Below are 13,995 nucleotides of genomic sequence, written 5' to 3'. Positions count from 1 at the left end.
ACCACATACTGGCTATGGTCCATGCAGTGGCACACAGGACAAAGGGAGAAATGTAAGGTAGCTGGTAATGTCCCTCTGTTGTTTTCCTAATGGGGTGATAAACACTGAGTTAGGGGTGATAAACCCTGTGTTATCAATTCCCTGCTGAGCTGGCCAAGAGTGGGGGGAACCCCTCCTTAATCAGAGTCTCCTTATGGGACCTGGCCATGCCTGCCTGAGCTCAGCCTGGCCAGCCTGATTTAGCCTGGCCAGGTTAGACTAACCTGCAAAGGTTGAATCAATTCAGGCTCAGGCTTTCCGAATGTCTGTCCCTAGCCCTGGAGTGTTATAGGGTTGCCACTCCCAGCAAGAGAGGCAAAGGAGGAAACTGTAGGAGCCCCCTGCCCAGGGGCCAGAGCGTGGGGGAGCTGCAGTGCAGGGCAGACAAGGCTTTACCCTCACTGCACCCACTTTGCTTCAGCTCACCAGAAAGCAGTGTTGCAAGGTCTTAAATATGAAAATATTGTATTGGAAACTCAAAAGCATTGTATTTGCTGAAAAACTATTGTACACTGAAACAATTTGCAGATAAGCATGCAAATATGTATGGAAGTAAGTCTTCTGATTTACTTTATACTGCTTGATGAAAGTCACCAGTGAGCCAGTGTGAACTGGGGCATCAAAGCTGAAGCATTTCTTTATGTGGACGCAAGCCCTCAGCAGACCCAAAACTCAGTTAAAACTCCCCAAGAGTGACTTGGGTGTAGGTGGTAGCTATGTTGGTCTAAGGACACCAGCAGAAAAGGCTCTTTGGGTGAATCTGATATCTTTTATTAGACCAACTTAAATGATTAAGGGTTTTTAAACCCGAAAGCTTGCTAAGAATTTTTTCCCAACTAATTAGGTTGGTCTAATAATAGATAGCAGATTCACCCAAAGAACCTTGTCTGCCAAGAACGCCATGGACTTTGCCTACGTTGCATCATTTAGCTGCCTCCAATGACGGTACACTCGGGCTCTTCCTCGGCTTGATTGTGACCTGTCCCAGCGGCGAAATTACTACACAGACGCGGGCTCGACAGCCTGCCCCCAGCGGGAGGGGGAGCAGCCCTGAAGTTGTTGCTCCCGCTGGGCCGACGGCAGCCCTGATTGGACGACTCGCACCCACCCGACAGTAACGTTACTTCTGATTGGGTCAAGCCCAGGCCGGCTTCGGGCGGCCAATGGGGGCAGCGCTTGTTGCGCGGTGTCAACATGGCAGCGCTCTGCTGGCTCTAGGGGCAGGGGGCTGGATGGAGTGAGCCCCGCGGGGCCGGCCCGGGCGAGCGGCAGGGGCATGAGCTGGCGCAGACATGGCGAGCGACGGCGGCCGCAAGCAGTTCTGGAAGCGCAGCGCGACCAAGGTGCCGGGGAGGTGAGCGGAGCGCCGCTGGCCTCGGCCCCAGCCCGTCCCGGAGCGCGGGGCCCCGGTGCCCGGCAGCCCGCGCCCGCGGGGAGGTCGGTGCCTTCCTGCCCCCCGCGCTGTGCGGGGCTCGAGCGCCCGTGGAGCTTGTGCCCTGAGCGTCCCGGCACGGATCCCGGCCGCGGGCCGCCGAGTCGGCGCAGGATTCGCCTGGGCTTGTTCGGACAGCAGCACTGGGGAGGCCGGCTTCCCCAGCCGCAGGAGGGCAGGAGCTGTTCCCCTCGCACTGCCGGCACCCCCTGTGGGCTGGATGCACCCGGCCGTGCACCCCAGGCGCACGCATGGGACTTGGAAACTTGGCAGCGGAGGAGCAGTGGCGGTGTTAATAGCCATTCATTCCCCCACCACCAAATTTCCGGACCTGCGGGAGCCCTTGGGCTGAATGACATGGCACCACGGCCGTGCTTGCACAGCTCTGCTGTGTCTGAGCATTGAGCCTTCAGCGTCGAGTTCGTTTGCAGATAACCGAGACGATGGGGGAACATTGAAGGAACCCAGCTGGTTAAGCAAACTGTCAATGTGGTGGCAGCTGACATTCAGTGTTATGAGGGGGAAAGAGTACCTGCCAGAGGGAGAGGAATAATTCACTCTCTGTACAAAGGACAGCATTGTAAAGTAACTGTGTAAATTGCAGGAAGTGGCTCTAGAAGTTGTTTTGGATAGGTTGGTGAATCTTGCTTCTTGGTGTGCTAGAATGTGTAAGGACTGGACTGAAGAGTGACATGTAAATACAGGATATGAGATTAGCTGGAAAGTTGTGCATTATAATTCATACATTATAAAACCAGGAGGGCTTGTGCGATCCTTTCTTGGCTGTCCTGTGTGTAACAGACTCCAGTTCTCCAGTTTGTGTCTAATTTCTGGATGCAAGTTATTGGGGCTTGCTGATTTCAAAATGTTTAATATGGTCTCCTGAGTTATTGCTGTAATAGAAAATACTTTGTCACCATTATACTGTATGCATTGTCTGGTTCATCCCTTTGCTGCCCATATGCCAGGATGAGGGTTATTAGGGCATAGTACTCTTGTCACCCAAGCTGGGTAGAGTTGTCGAAGGCCTGTCCCAACCCTGCCTCTTGATTGGTTGCATGGGTGAGAGTTGTAGGGAAACTTCCATGAGCCTTTCCATGAACTGTATTGCTTGTTATCCCACAGAAATCTCACGGTGTGTTTACGCTACAGTTTCAGAAATAGAAGATCTGTCCCTAAATAAACTTTGTTGCTTGTTTCTGTCATCTTGGGAACTAAAAATTCCCAGCTTGGGAAAGTGCTGCACAATTACTCTGTTAGGTTGGCTTGTAGGTTTCCTTTTTGAGGAATCTCCTTGTATCTTCAATAAGTCTAAGGCTTTTTCAGTCCAACCTTGACAGTGCCCCTGACTATTTTCTAGGCCAGTGGTCTCCAAAGTGGGGCGTGTGTACCCAAGGGGGTGGGCAAGACAATCTGTTGGGGTGCGGGAAGAAGATATTAGAACTTCTATTTATATGTACATTTATATAAATATACATATATTGGGGGCGCATGCTCAAAAATTTTTTACTGATAGGGGTATGTGATCAAAAAAGTTTGGAGACCACTGATCTAGGCAGCCAGCCAGGCAGTGAAGGAGACCATTAGCTAGCAGTTAAAAGGCAGAGAAAAAGGGTTGTTGATTTCATGAGTGAAATAAGTGGAACACAAATGCTGCCAACCATGATCTTTTCTTTAAAAAATGAAGAAACTTAATAGAAAAATACTCTTATTGGGTACACATTTTTTATAAATTAGAATGAAATCTGTATTGCCTAAAACCTTAACTTGCTATAAAAATAAGTATTTGTCTTGAAGCGCTCTCCAAACATTAATACCATGGGACAGTGAGTGGGGCAGCTAGATTTCCTCCCCTTGGCTGATAAAGTAGCAGTTCTTCTCAGGGCACGGACAGTCTTGCCCCTTGGTATTACAGCTTTTGTCTGCTGAACAACTGGTCTTCACAGCCTGTGGGAACTAGTGATGTCAGAGAAATTCTTCAAATTGAGTTGCTGATATTTGTTTGTTTCTACAACCTCCTATGTAGTTGTTTTGACCTTTTCTCATCGTCCTTCCTCTTCATATCACACTGTCACATTCAAAGTGAGAGAGCTTCTCTTGCCTCTGAGTGCTTTATTTTGATGTCATAAACTGAAATTTCATTGTTTTAAGGGATGTGCAATTGTTTTGAGGGACTTGTTGGAGGTGCAGCGACTGGTGTTGCTTGTTTTTGACTTGCCTAGTGGCTTTAAACATTAGGCTGGAAGCAGCTGGAGGGTGCAAAGATGATTGCATATATGATGGTTCATCCATCTGACTCTGTGTATGCAGGACTAGAGTTGCCTTGATATGGAGAACCTTGAGGCAAAAGCCTGAAGGTAACTGCCTGGGGACAGACATGTGCAATGAACAGTTGCCCCTGGAAGAAATGACCCCGGATTGGAGCTGAGAGTAAAGCTTCCCAGGTTTAAGGGGTTGTCATGTGCTACAATTCTTGGGTCTCCTGGGCTATGACAGCAGGCTGCTGCACTTTGCCCAAGCTGGAGTTGGTTTTACATTGCTTTTTATCCTGGCTATCCTGGATCAGTTTGTAACTGTACAGACATCCCAGACATGCGGGCACATGCTTGCAGTGGCTCAGGCTAGAAGCTTAGGGGCACTAGAGCAGCCTTCCTGTCCCTTGGACAGTGCTGAGCTGAGGAGGTCATGGCCAGACCCTGGCAGGATGCTCTGATTAGGGAGGGATCCCCCTCCACGACCAGCCTAGCAGGGAATTTATCAGTGTTTATCAGTCTGAAGGGGGCAGTTGCGCAAGTTAGTGATCATACTTTGGAGAAGGTATGGGCAAACTGGTGGATCTGGCTCATTGCTTGACTCCTTTTCCCAGCAGCCCCTGCCTACCCTGCTGCAGCCGGCTTCCAACAGCAGTGGGGTCATGACAGCTTGGGGCCAGGGTTTCCATGGAGATCAACCCTAGCAGCACTGGCAGGGCATGTGGCTGTGCGGAGAGCTGCTCTGGGGCCAGGACTGGGATCTTGCGGTGGTGCTGTGATCCGCTGCCTGCACGCCCTTGTCCAGAGCATGAGGGCAGCCAGTGGATCGCAGTTTTGCTCCAGCTCCAGACGACACTGTCACTGCCGCAAGATCCCAGCCCTGGCCCTGGAGCAGCTCCCTACTCAGCCGAGCTGTGTGCCCTGCCAGTGCCTCTGGGGGCAGTCTCCATGGAAACGCTGGCCCTGTGCTGTCACAGCCTTGCTGCTGCTGGGGTCTCCACGGAAACTAGTAACAGTGACGTGGGCAGAAGTTGCTGGGAAATAGTTTGCTATGGGCCTCATCAGGCCTGTGGCCTGGACTTTTCCTGCCCCTGTTTTGGAGTGATGGAATGGGACAGTTTTTCCTAATAAGCAGAAAGTACTTGAGGGTGTTTCTTACTACTGACATTGCCTTGCCTTCCCAAGAATGGTGACTGCTCAGTTGGCCTTTAGGCCCCCATGAATGTAGGTCTTGGAAGCATTTTCTCCTTCCAGCCACTAAACCCAAGCAACACTGAAGTATTTGCTTCACCTGGCTTTGATTAGGTAGTGTTCTTTTATGTAGGTGTGTATACTTTGTATATAGAAAAGCAGACAGCTAAAAACCATCAACATCGTTGGAAGCTGGGTGTGAGGCATTGCCAGATGATGTCATTTTAGGTATTGAAGAAGAGGAGAGGGAGGGTAGGTCTTTTGAAGTGCCTGCAGCTTTTGGGTAAGAATAACGTGCTTTATTTTCACTTGCTGGGTTTTGTTGGAGAGAAATAATAGTAGCTATTTTTGTACTTCAGTCTGCTTCAGCTGTGCTGTATAAGATGTTGAGTAACAGGAAGACCTTATACTATGTCAGATGTCATTAAACATCAGTTGTAAGCTATGAACTTTGCCATAAGACCTGTACTTTTTTTTAAAATGAGTATATTGCTATTTCTGTACCCAGTAGGGAACATGTAGTGGTATATCTATGGCATGAGCTTACTAAAGGAAACGTTTGTATAAGTATATCCATTATAGACAACATTTTCTTCTCTCTTCCCCTACTCTCCCTGAAGTCTTATTCTAGCAAATGTTTCTGTAGCTGAAAGTTTCATAGATTCATAGTCTGAAGGGACCTCTGTGGGCCATCTAGTCTGACCCCCTGCCCTGGCAGGCAAGAAAAGAGTCACCAACCCTGGGGTCATGTGATCCCAGCTAGGTGCCTGTCTAGTCTCCTCTTGAAGACCCCCAAGGATGGGGTGAGCACCACCTCCCTTGGGAGGCCATTGCAGATTCTGGCAACCCTGACCATGAAGAACTTCCTCCTAATGTCCAGCCTTTCTCTCTAGAAAGTTATGGCCATTGTTCCTTGTCGTTCCAGGGTGTGCCCTGGTGAACAGATCGTCGCCTACTTCTTGTTGCTCTCCCCTTATGAATTTGTGTGCCGCCACAAGGTCCCCACTCAGCCTTCTCTTGGAGAGACTGAAGAGGGTACAATCCCTTAGCCTTTCCTTGTAGGGCCTTCCCTGCAGGCCTCAAATCAGGCAAGTGGCTCTTCTTTGGACCCTCTCCAGGTTGTCCGCATCCTGCGTGAACTGTGGTATCCAGAACTCGATGCAGTACTCCAGCTGCAGTCTGACCAGTGCCGCATAGAGGGCGAGAATCACCTCCCTGGACCTGTTTGAGAAGCACCTACAGATACATGACAAGGTGCAATTGGCTCTGCCAACTGCTTCATCACATTGGTGACTCATTTTCATCCTGGAGTCAACAGCGACTCCAAGATCTTTTTCTGCCTCAGTGCAGCTGAGAAGGTCGCCCCCCAGCCTGTAGGTACAATGGCAGTTCTTCCTCCCTAGATGCGGCACCGTGCACTTGTCCTTATTGAATTGCATTCTATTGTTCTCTGCTCACTTCCCCAGCCTGTCTAGGTCAGCCTGGATCTGGTTCCTCCTCTCCAGGGTGTTAGCTGTACCACATAATTTTGTGTCGTCCGTGAATTTGGACAGGGTGTTTCCCAACCCCTCAACCAGATCACTGATGATGATGTTGAACAGCACTGGCCCCAGAACTGAGCTCTGAGGGACTCCACTGCCCACATCTTTTCAGGTTGATACCCATCTGTCCACTACCACCCTCTGAGTGTAACCCTTGAGCCAATTTGCTACTCAGTCTACTGTGTAATCACCCAAGGCAAATCCCCTCAATTTATTTATAAGGATGGTATGGGACACCTTGTCAAAGGCCTTTTTGAAGTTGAAAGCAAACTTTATTTTGAGAAGGATAGTTATTAATATTTCACCTACCTGGCAATGTGTTTATTTTTTTTTCTGTTTACAAGCCTGCTATTTCAACGTGTTGTTGCTTGCATACTGTCATTGTTCTTGTTCTCTGATATGACATGTTATGTATACTGCATCTTTTGTCCCTGACTGACTGACCTCATCTACTATGACTGCTGAGGCTTTGTTGGAATTATATTGTAGCTATGATGCTCCAGGAAACGTGTGGGAGGCAAATGTGTTTATTAGGGCTGATATCTTTTTATTGGACCAATGGAAGGTTTGGGAGAGATTTTAGATCAGCTTTCCAGCATGAAGTGTTCCTCAGGTCACTAAGTCCAATATGATAGCACCTTTGGATACAGGAAAATAAGGTTAATTTCTTTAACCGGCATCTTTTTGGAGTGTCTTCATCTCCTTCCCCTCCTTCCCCCTCAAGAAGTGTTGAATCAGAAAAGGGAAGGACTTTTTTAAAGCAGTATAAATTTCTACAATGCATGCTTTAATGTGCATTAACCTATTTTAATGAGCATTAGAGTATCGGTAAAAACCCTTGCTATTTAGTTAATGTGTGTTAAAATAGGCTAATGCGCATTAACTAAAGAGCAGTTTTAAGTGACGCTTAATATGCATTAAGGTAGGCTAATGTGCATTTTCCTAGTACTTCAGAATAGAGTACTAGATTTTAATGCACATTAACTAAGTGCGATAATGCATGAGGAGACACCTGACTGTGTGCATGCACACATTTTTTCTTTAAAAAGTGTGCTTGATAAGCTAATACAAGATTCCTATCTAAACAGCTTTTATTTCCATGAAATTACCTTGTAGTATGTTACAGCTTTTGTTAATTGTTTAAGTTGGGTGTACATCTGGTAACAGCTTTCATTTGGAACAAGAGTTCTAGTCTGAAATGTAAACAGTTGACATATTTTTTGACTTCCCTTTACTAGTGAGCAGCTTCTCAAGAATAACTTGTATTTGTATATTTTTAGAAATGTATCAGTTTTATGATGATTTTTTTTCTTCTCTTTTTAGCATCCAACATGTGTATGGAGCTCAGCATCCACCTTTTGATCCACTATTGCATGGAACGTAAGTTAACATAAAATTAAAATGTCCTAAACAACTTGTGGCAGGCAAGGTTCTTTGGGTAGATGTGATATCTTTTATTAGACCAACTGCACAGTTGGAAAAAAGTTCTTCGCGAGCTTTCAGGTGAAGTCACCCCCTAAACAACTTATATCTTTTTTGGCCTCTCTCTACTTGTTTCTTCTGATTCTTCTTCCTAGTTGATTAATAATAGTATTATTTGAAATTATCTTCCCTTTCCACCTCTGACATCATGCTCTTTCCTTCCTCATTTCAGCTTCTGTGCTTATGTTGACTTGGTTAGTTGCATCAAATGTGCTCAACTGATCTTTTATGATTTGTCTAACTCTGGATTGCACTAATCCACTGGTGCTCAACTCTTGAGCTAGTCTGTGGGCTGGATTCCATGAGTGGGGTCAGTGCACAGGTCAGTCCTAGGGTGTGATTTGGCCATGGAGAAACACCATGTGCCAAATTGACCCAGTGTGCTAGTGAGTGGGGCTGCATCATTCCACAGGTCTGGAAATTTGGGAGTGGGGGAACACACTGGCCCAAGCTGTGGCAATTAATGCTGCCATCACCTCCACTGCTACCAGTCCCCCACTGCCAAATTTCTAGATTCATGAGAAACCCTATGGGCTGGATGACATGGCTCCATGGGTCAGATCTGGCGAGAAGCCCATATATTCAGCACTAGTAAGCTAATCTGTTTGCAGAGTGCCCTGTAAATGTACATTTGCATATTAAATTATTTTTTTATTAATTGCAGTTGAAAAAACAACAACCTGGTTTTAAGCAAGCTTAACTTAACCCCAGTGTAATCAAGCCAACCGCTATGGGTCAGCAAAACCTTCCACATTTAATCTGTAGAGATTTGTGGCTGGTTTAAAATCCTGAGACTTTTTAACTTCGTTGTTGGATGTTCATGTGTAGTGCCACTGTCAAAGGCAAGATATCAGATAAAATAATTGAAGTGATTTGTGAATCTTGCACAATTTAAGTTTAAAAAAAAATATTACTTATTGACTGCAGTATTTGGTGATATATGCTTTGTTTTGCTTAGTTTGTGACAGTTGTACAAATGTCTGCATATTTGTACCAACTTTAAGCTTGGCTTATGTGAAATGGAAAGAAATTCAATAGACTTCAACTTGTTTTTTTTGTCATTCAAAGTATAAGTATTTCAGGATTCTGCATATGCTTTGTCTTTCAACCAGAAATAAAATATTTTTTATAAGCTTTTTAGTATTAGGGTGCAGAAAAGTATACAGAGAGAAGGATTTTAAGTACTTTGATAAAGGATATATACGCTATACAAAGGTTATTTTTATTTCCTTTTCCTACAGCATTCTTTCAAAGCTCTAGGCTTCCACAGTATCTAAAAACACACAATGTTTAATACAAAATTAATATAAATAATTCTAGCAGCAGAAAACTATTTTTTATTTTATTTCAAAGATGTATCTTACATAAATGCATAAATGCATAGTTGAGTAAAGGGTCTGGTGACCAGCATGCATTTTTTTTCACTTTACTCCCTTCTGCTGCTTAGATCTGGAAAATAACCCAGAGGACATCAATAGGTTCTCTTTTTTGTGCTACAGCTAATGCTTAAGATGTTCACAGCAACTTTATGTTCATGTACGTAAAGCAGCATATGTGCTATTATGTACAAAGGAACTTTGGAACAGAATTAATTTTTTTTCTTGCCTTGTTATGGTGGTGACTCTTAAATTAGAACAGTGTCATTACTCTGCAAAGTGTGAACTAACTTGATTAAAGGGCTGGAGAGTAAGGCTGGCTCCCTGCCACTGTGTGCGCCCCTGAGGGATATGTAGGGGGCATGTGCCCCCCCCCCAGGTTTGTGCATGGTGCTATAGCGGACTGCCTGCTGAGGGCTTGGGGCCAGGGGCTGCACTAGCCTTTTCTGGGCGTGGAGGAGGGGGGTGTGTTTCTGGGCTAGGGCTGAGCTCATAGCGGGCAGGGAAGGGCTGGGGATGGGGCAGACTCAGCTGTGCAGGGCAGGAAGCAGCAGCAGTGGTACTGGGAAAGGTGGCTATGGGAGGGCTACAGGGAATTGTGTGTGTGGGGGGCTATAGCCCCCCCAAGCCTCCCCCTAGCACCACCCTTGCTCGGGTTACTCTGCTCTGCCGCCTTTCCCTTGAGAGCTCTGGTTCACTAAGCAGGGCGGCTCTTGGGGTGGTTCGGTGGGGGAGTTTGGGGGACTATAGCCTTTCCAAAACTCCCTGTAACACCCCCCGTAGCCACCCCTCCTGGAGCTGCCGCTGCCTGCCCTATGCAACTGAGGCTGCCTCATCCCTACCCCGCCCCTGAGCCTGAGTCCACAGCAGGCAGTCTGCCCTTGCCCTGTGCACAAGTCCAGGGAGGGAGGGCACATGCCTTCCCCAGGGGTTCACGCAGCAGCTCTGTCCCAATCCTATTCATTGTCCTGGCTGAGTAGCCGCTGCTCGCTTCCTCCCTCACTGTTGGGGCCTACCCCACCCCCCTTCCTTCAGCAGACTTATCAGTAGGATGCTGCTTTCCAATCTGCTGGGCTATATTCTGTAAATTGGCTATTGGATTGGAATGGGCCAATATGGCTGGTTAATAATCCATTATCAATATAGGCACATGTTCCTTTAAACAGTTTATTTCATAAAGTTTCTTTGTATATGGCTATAAGATGGGGGTCTTTCCCCCCATATTAACTGAAGGGTGAGGCTCATCTTGCATTTGAGTAAATATGGTAATAAAATAATTCTTTTGCTGCTGTGAACTTGGGAAGACTACATCAAGTCAGGTTTTTTTTTAACACTTTGGATTCCGATTTGAAAGGTTTGGGTTTATCTTGTGTATCAGGTTTGTACACCTGATTCAAGCGTGCTAAGTCAACATGGTACACCACGGCACCCTTGAAAGGATCTCAAGGCCCCATAGGGTGCCATGGCACCATCACAAATATAAGATGATGTATATGGTGTCAGAATAATGAATTGCCCACTAAGCAAGGTTTTTCTAACCCTACACTAACATGAGCCATTCAGTCTCCAGCCCCCTGAGTAAATAGACAAATTTTGCAATGAAACTTGAATGTAACAGACTTCTTGGCCAAAGTATAGAGTGGGTTCCAGTTATGAGACTGGAGAACGTCCCATTGCCAGCTCATCTCTCAAACTAGGGAGTTCCAGTTCTATGTCTCTGGTCACATCTGTAGCCCAGGGAAAGTTGTAGTCTCTCAAGCAGACAAAGTCCAAACTTTTAAAGCTTAGCAGGTCAAAAGTGCTGCTTTTAAAAAAATGTATCTTGAAATTAGAGGTGTGCCAATATATTAATTGCTTATTGGATTGGCACCAATAAAAGGAAATTAACATTATTGGCTGTTAGCCTTTTTTGGCTGGTTTAGCTGATAATGTTCACTGATAAGTATGATATGCCTTCTGGTTGGGGCCTCTGGATGCTCTGTGCATCTGTGTAGTCACATGCATGTATGTGACCAGGAATGCAGCTGGGCAGCAAGGAAAGCAGTGCCCTGCAGGTAAGTCTGTGAAGGGGAGAGGTGTGGGGGGCAGCTGCGGCCCCCACAGTGAAGGAGGGAGTGAGGCTGGGATGGGGTCACTACCCAGCCAGGGCAGTGAATGGGACCTAGGGCTGGAGCAGGGAGCCGAACAGAGCCATGGGTGATTCATCTAGGGGGCATAGGGAGGTGGCTCCCCACCACTGTGTGCACCCCCCGGGTGGAGGCATTGGGGGGCATGTGCCCCTCAGATTTGTGCGCAGGGCGGATGTGGGCTGCTTGCTGTGGGCTCACGGCTCTCTGCTCTGCTGCCTTTCCCTCAGAAGCCCTGCACCAGCCATGCACACCCTGCCTGCCTGGCAGCAGTTGGGGTGGTGAGTTCTGACCCCTCCCACCCCTCTCTGCCGCTGGGCAAATGGGGTGTGGGGCCCCTGGGGGTAAAGGCAGCAGGGTGGAGAGCTCCAATCCCACAGCAGGCAGCCCACATCTGCCCTTGTCCCCACTCAGCTCTACTTTGGTTAAAAGCATTCCTGCACTTAAAAATGTTGGCTGTGGAGCTTGAACTAAAGTTCATGCAATGTTCAAGTGCCCCCATCACCATTTTTAAGCACCGGGATGCTTATTGCCTGAACAAGCCACCCATGACTCTGTCCTGCCCCTTGCCCCAGCCCCAGGTCCCATTTGCTGCCCCTGCCCCACACCCTTCTTCACCATGGGGGCCTCAATCTTCCCCCCCCATGCCCCTTTTCTCCCCCACGTCCCTTCCCCTCCACAGGCTTACCTGCAGGGAGCTCCATGCTGCCCAGCTGCAGTCCTGTAAATCAATTATCAGATTGCTATTGGCCAATATGGCTGGTTAATCATTAACTATCAGTATTGGCCAAGAAAATCTTTATTGGTTAACCCCTACTTGAAACACGTATCCAGTTATGGAAATATTTCTTTCATATGCTCCTGATAATCTTTTGCAATCTTGCAATCTCTTTTGCCAGACAAATAGGAAAGAAAAGTTCTTAGTATTACTTGGTACAAATACTTGGTATTTGCTATTTATAATAATAATCCCTGAACCAGGTAGGCTACTCTGCTTTACCTTTTAACAATAATTTACTGTAACAAATATGTGGATATCTTCTTCTATAATATGTGTACCATAAACCCAGTTTACTTCTTTAAACCCAGTAATAGCCTTTAAATGAGTAACTTGCATTCATGCTTGATTCCATCACGCGTCTGTTCAAATGAGAGAGCAGATGTTACCTCTGTACTGATAAAGCATTGCAGCATAATGCCTTCTGACTTTTAGGTTCTCCATATACATGTTACAGGAGGAGAGAGAGAGAAGGTGAACTTCACATGATGCTGCCTTTTAGAGAGAAGAAACAACTGTCTTGGCACAACATTATCTATATACTTTCTGGAATGCTGAGTAAGAGTTATAATCAGCATCAAGCATTATCTTCTTGAGCAGAGTCTGTAAGCGGCGAAGTCAGTGACCTGTCTTCCAAAATGAAGTGGTTTGACAGTTTCTACCACTGTTTGTTTTAGTACTTTCCTCATAGCCTTTCCCTTCCAAGAATTGCATGCAGCCTTGTGAAAGATTAAGGAATGAAGTAAGTCCTATGCCTCTCATACTTCTGGGATCATTAGTGACTTAATATCAACTAAAAGCCTTAATGTTATGGAGAAGAAGTGATCCTCCAAGTTCCTACTCAACTTCAGAAGTAGATGGCTTGTTTCTTATATACTTGTTTTTTTTTTTTAATAGCAAAATTACCAAAATTCATCAAATTGAGAGAAACTCAAGTCGGCTGTCAAGTGAAGGCCACTATGCTTAATCAAGGTCACTTATATGATTCAGGTCACTGAAGCTAGAAACTTCACACTTGCTTCTTTTTTGTAGTTACTTAGACATAATTAATTAGTAAGTGGTGCAAAAGTTAGGAAAATTTAAAGTTAGCAGTTTGCATATGATCTTTATCTACATGCATATGTTAAGGAAGTCTCATTTCAATGGAGCTTCTGAATGTCATAGACTTATAGTGTCACTCTAGTTTAAGAAGTTTAAAAGTTCCTTTAGGCAAATACCTGTCCTTTTTACCAGAGACAGACTGAAAACTGAAGCCAGGCATAAATAGGTACTTAATATAACTTTGGGGCTGAGAAATAACATGTTGAGCCATCAAAGCAAAAAAGTGACTATAAACAAGGGAACAGACACTTTAATCTATTTTTTCTTTTTTGTCCCTACAAGTCTAGTTCCTATAATTGTGTGTGTGTGACATTGCTGGGGTGGTGGAGGAGGAAATTCCAGCCCCTTGTTATCAGTTCAGTTTTGAAACCTAATGTAAGCAAAAGTGTATTGTTGTTTTAGGACCAGTCGTGTTGGGAAGAGGAAAGATGCGAGGTGGAAAAAAAACTAGCGCAGAGGGGAGCTAATAGGGAAGAGGGAGAGGTCCTCAGCAACAATGCATTTTTTGCCTCTGCAGCTTGTTCATTTAGCCTGCTTGCAGACATTTAAAAAAAAAAAACCAAAACAAAACCCAAGGAAAAAAAACCCTGCTTTAGTGGAAGAAGCAGTACATTACTTTCATAGTTTCATGGTTTCATAGTTTCTAGGGTCGGAAGGGACCTGAGCAGATCATCTAG

General features: G+C 45.9%; 1 protein-coding gene across 2 annotated transcripts in view; it reads left to right on the top strand.

The window, feature by feature from the left end:
• The first annotated feature begins 1,216 nt into the window (after window positions 1–1,216).
• TBC1D22A (TBC1 domain family member 22A) overlaps window positions 1,217–13,995 on the top strand; it is a 437,081-nt gene continuing 424,302 nt past the window's right edge. For both annotated transcript variants that reach the window (XM_019543502.1, XM_019543501.1), the window contains exons 1-2: window positions 1,217–1,393; window positions 7,779–7,835. In XM_019543502.1, the coding sequence (XP_019399047.1) occupies window positions 1,332–1,393; window positions 7,779–7,835 (119 nt within the window). In that variant the 5' untranslated portion in view covers window positions 1,217–1,331. The remainder of the gene's footprint in view (window positions 1,394–7,778; window positions 7,836–13,995) is intronic.

This window comes from Crocodylus porosus, unplaced genomic scaffold, assembly GCF_001723895.1.
Source record: "Crocodylus porosus isolate Cpor-Errol unplaced genomic scaffold, CroPor_comp1, whole genome shotgun sequence".
NCBI lineage: Eukaryota > Metazoa > Chordata > Crocodylia > Crocodylidae > Crocodylus > Crocodylus porosus.
Note: the sequence above shows the minus strand (reverse complement) of the source record. Positions and strands in the feature narration are given on the sequence as shown.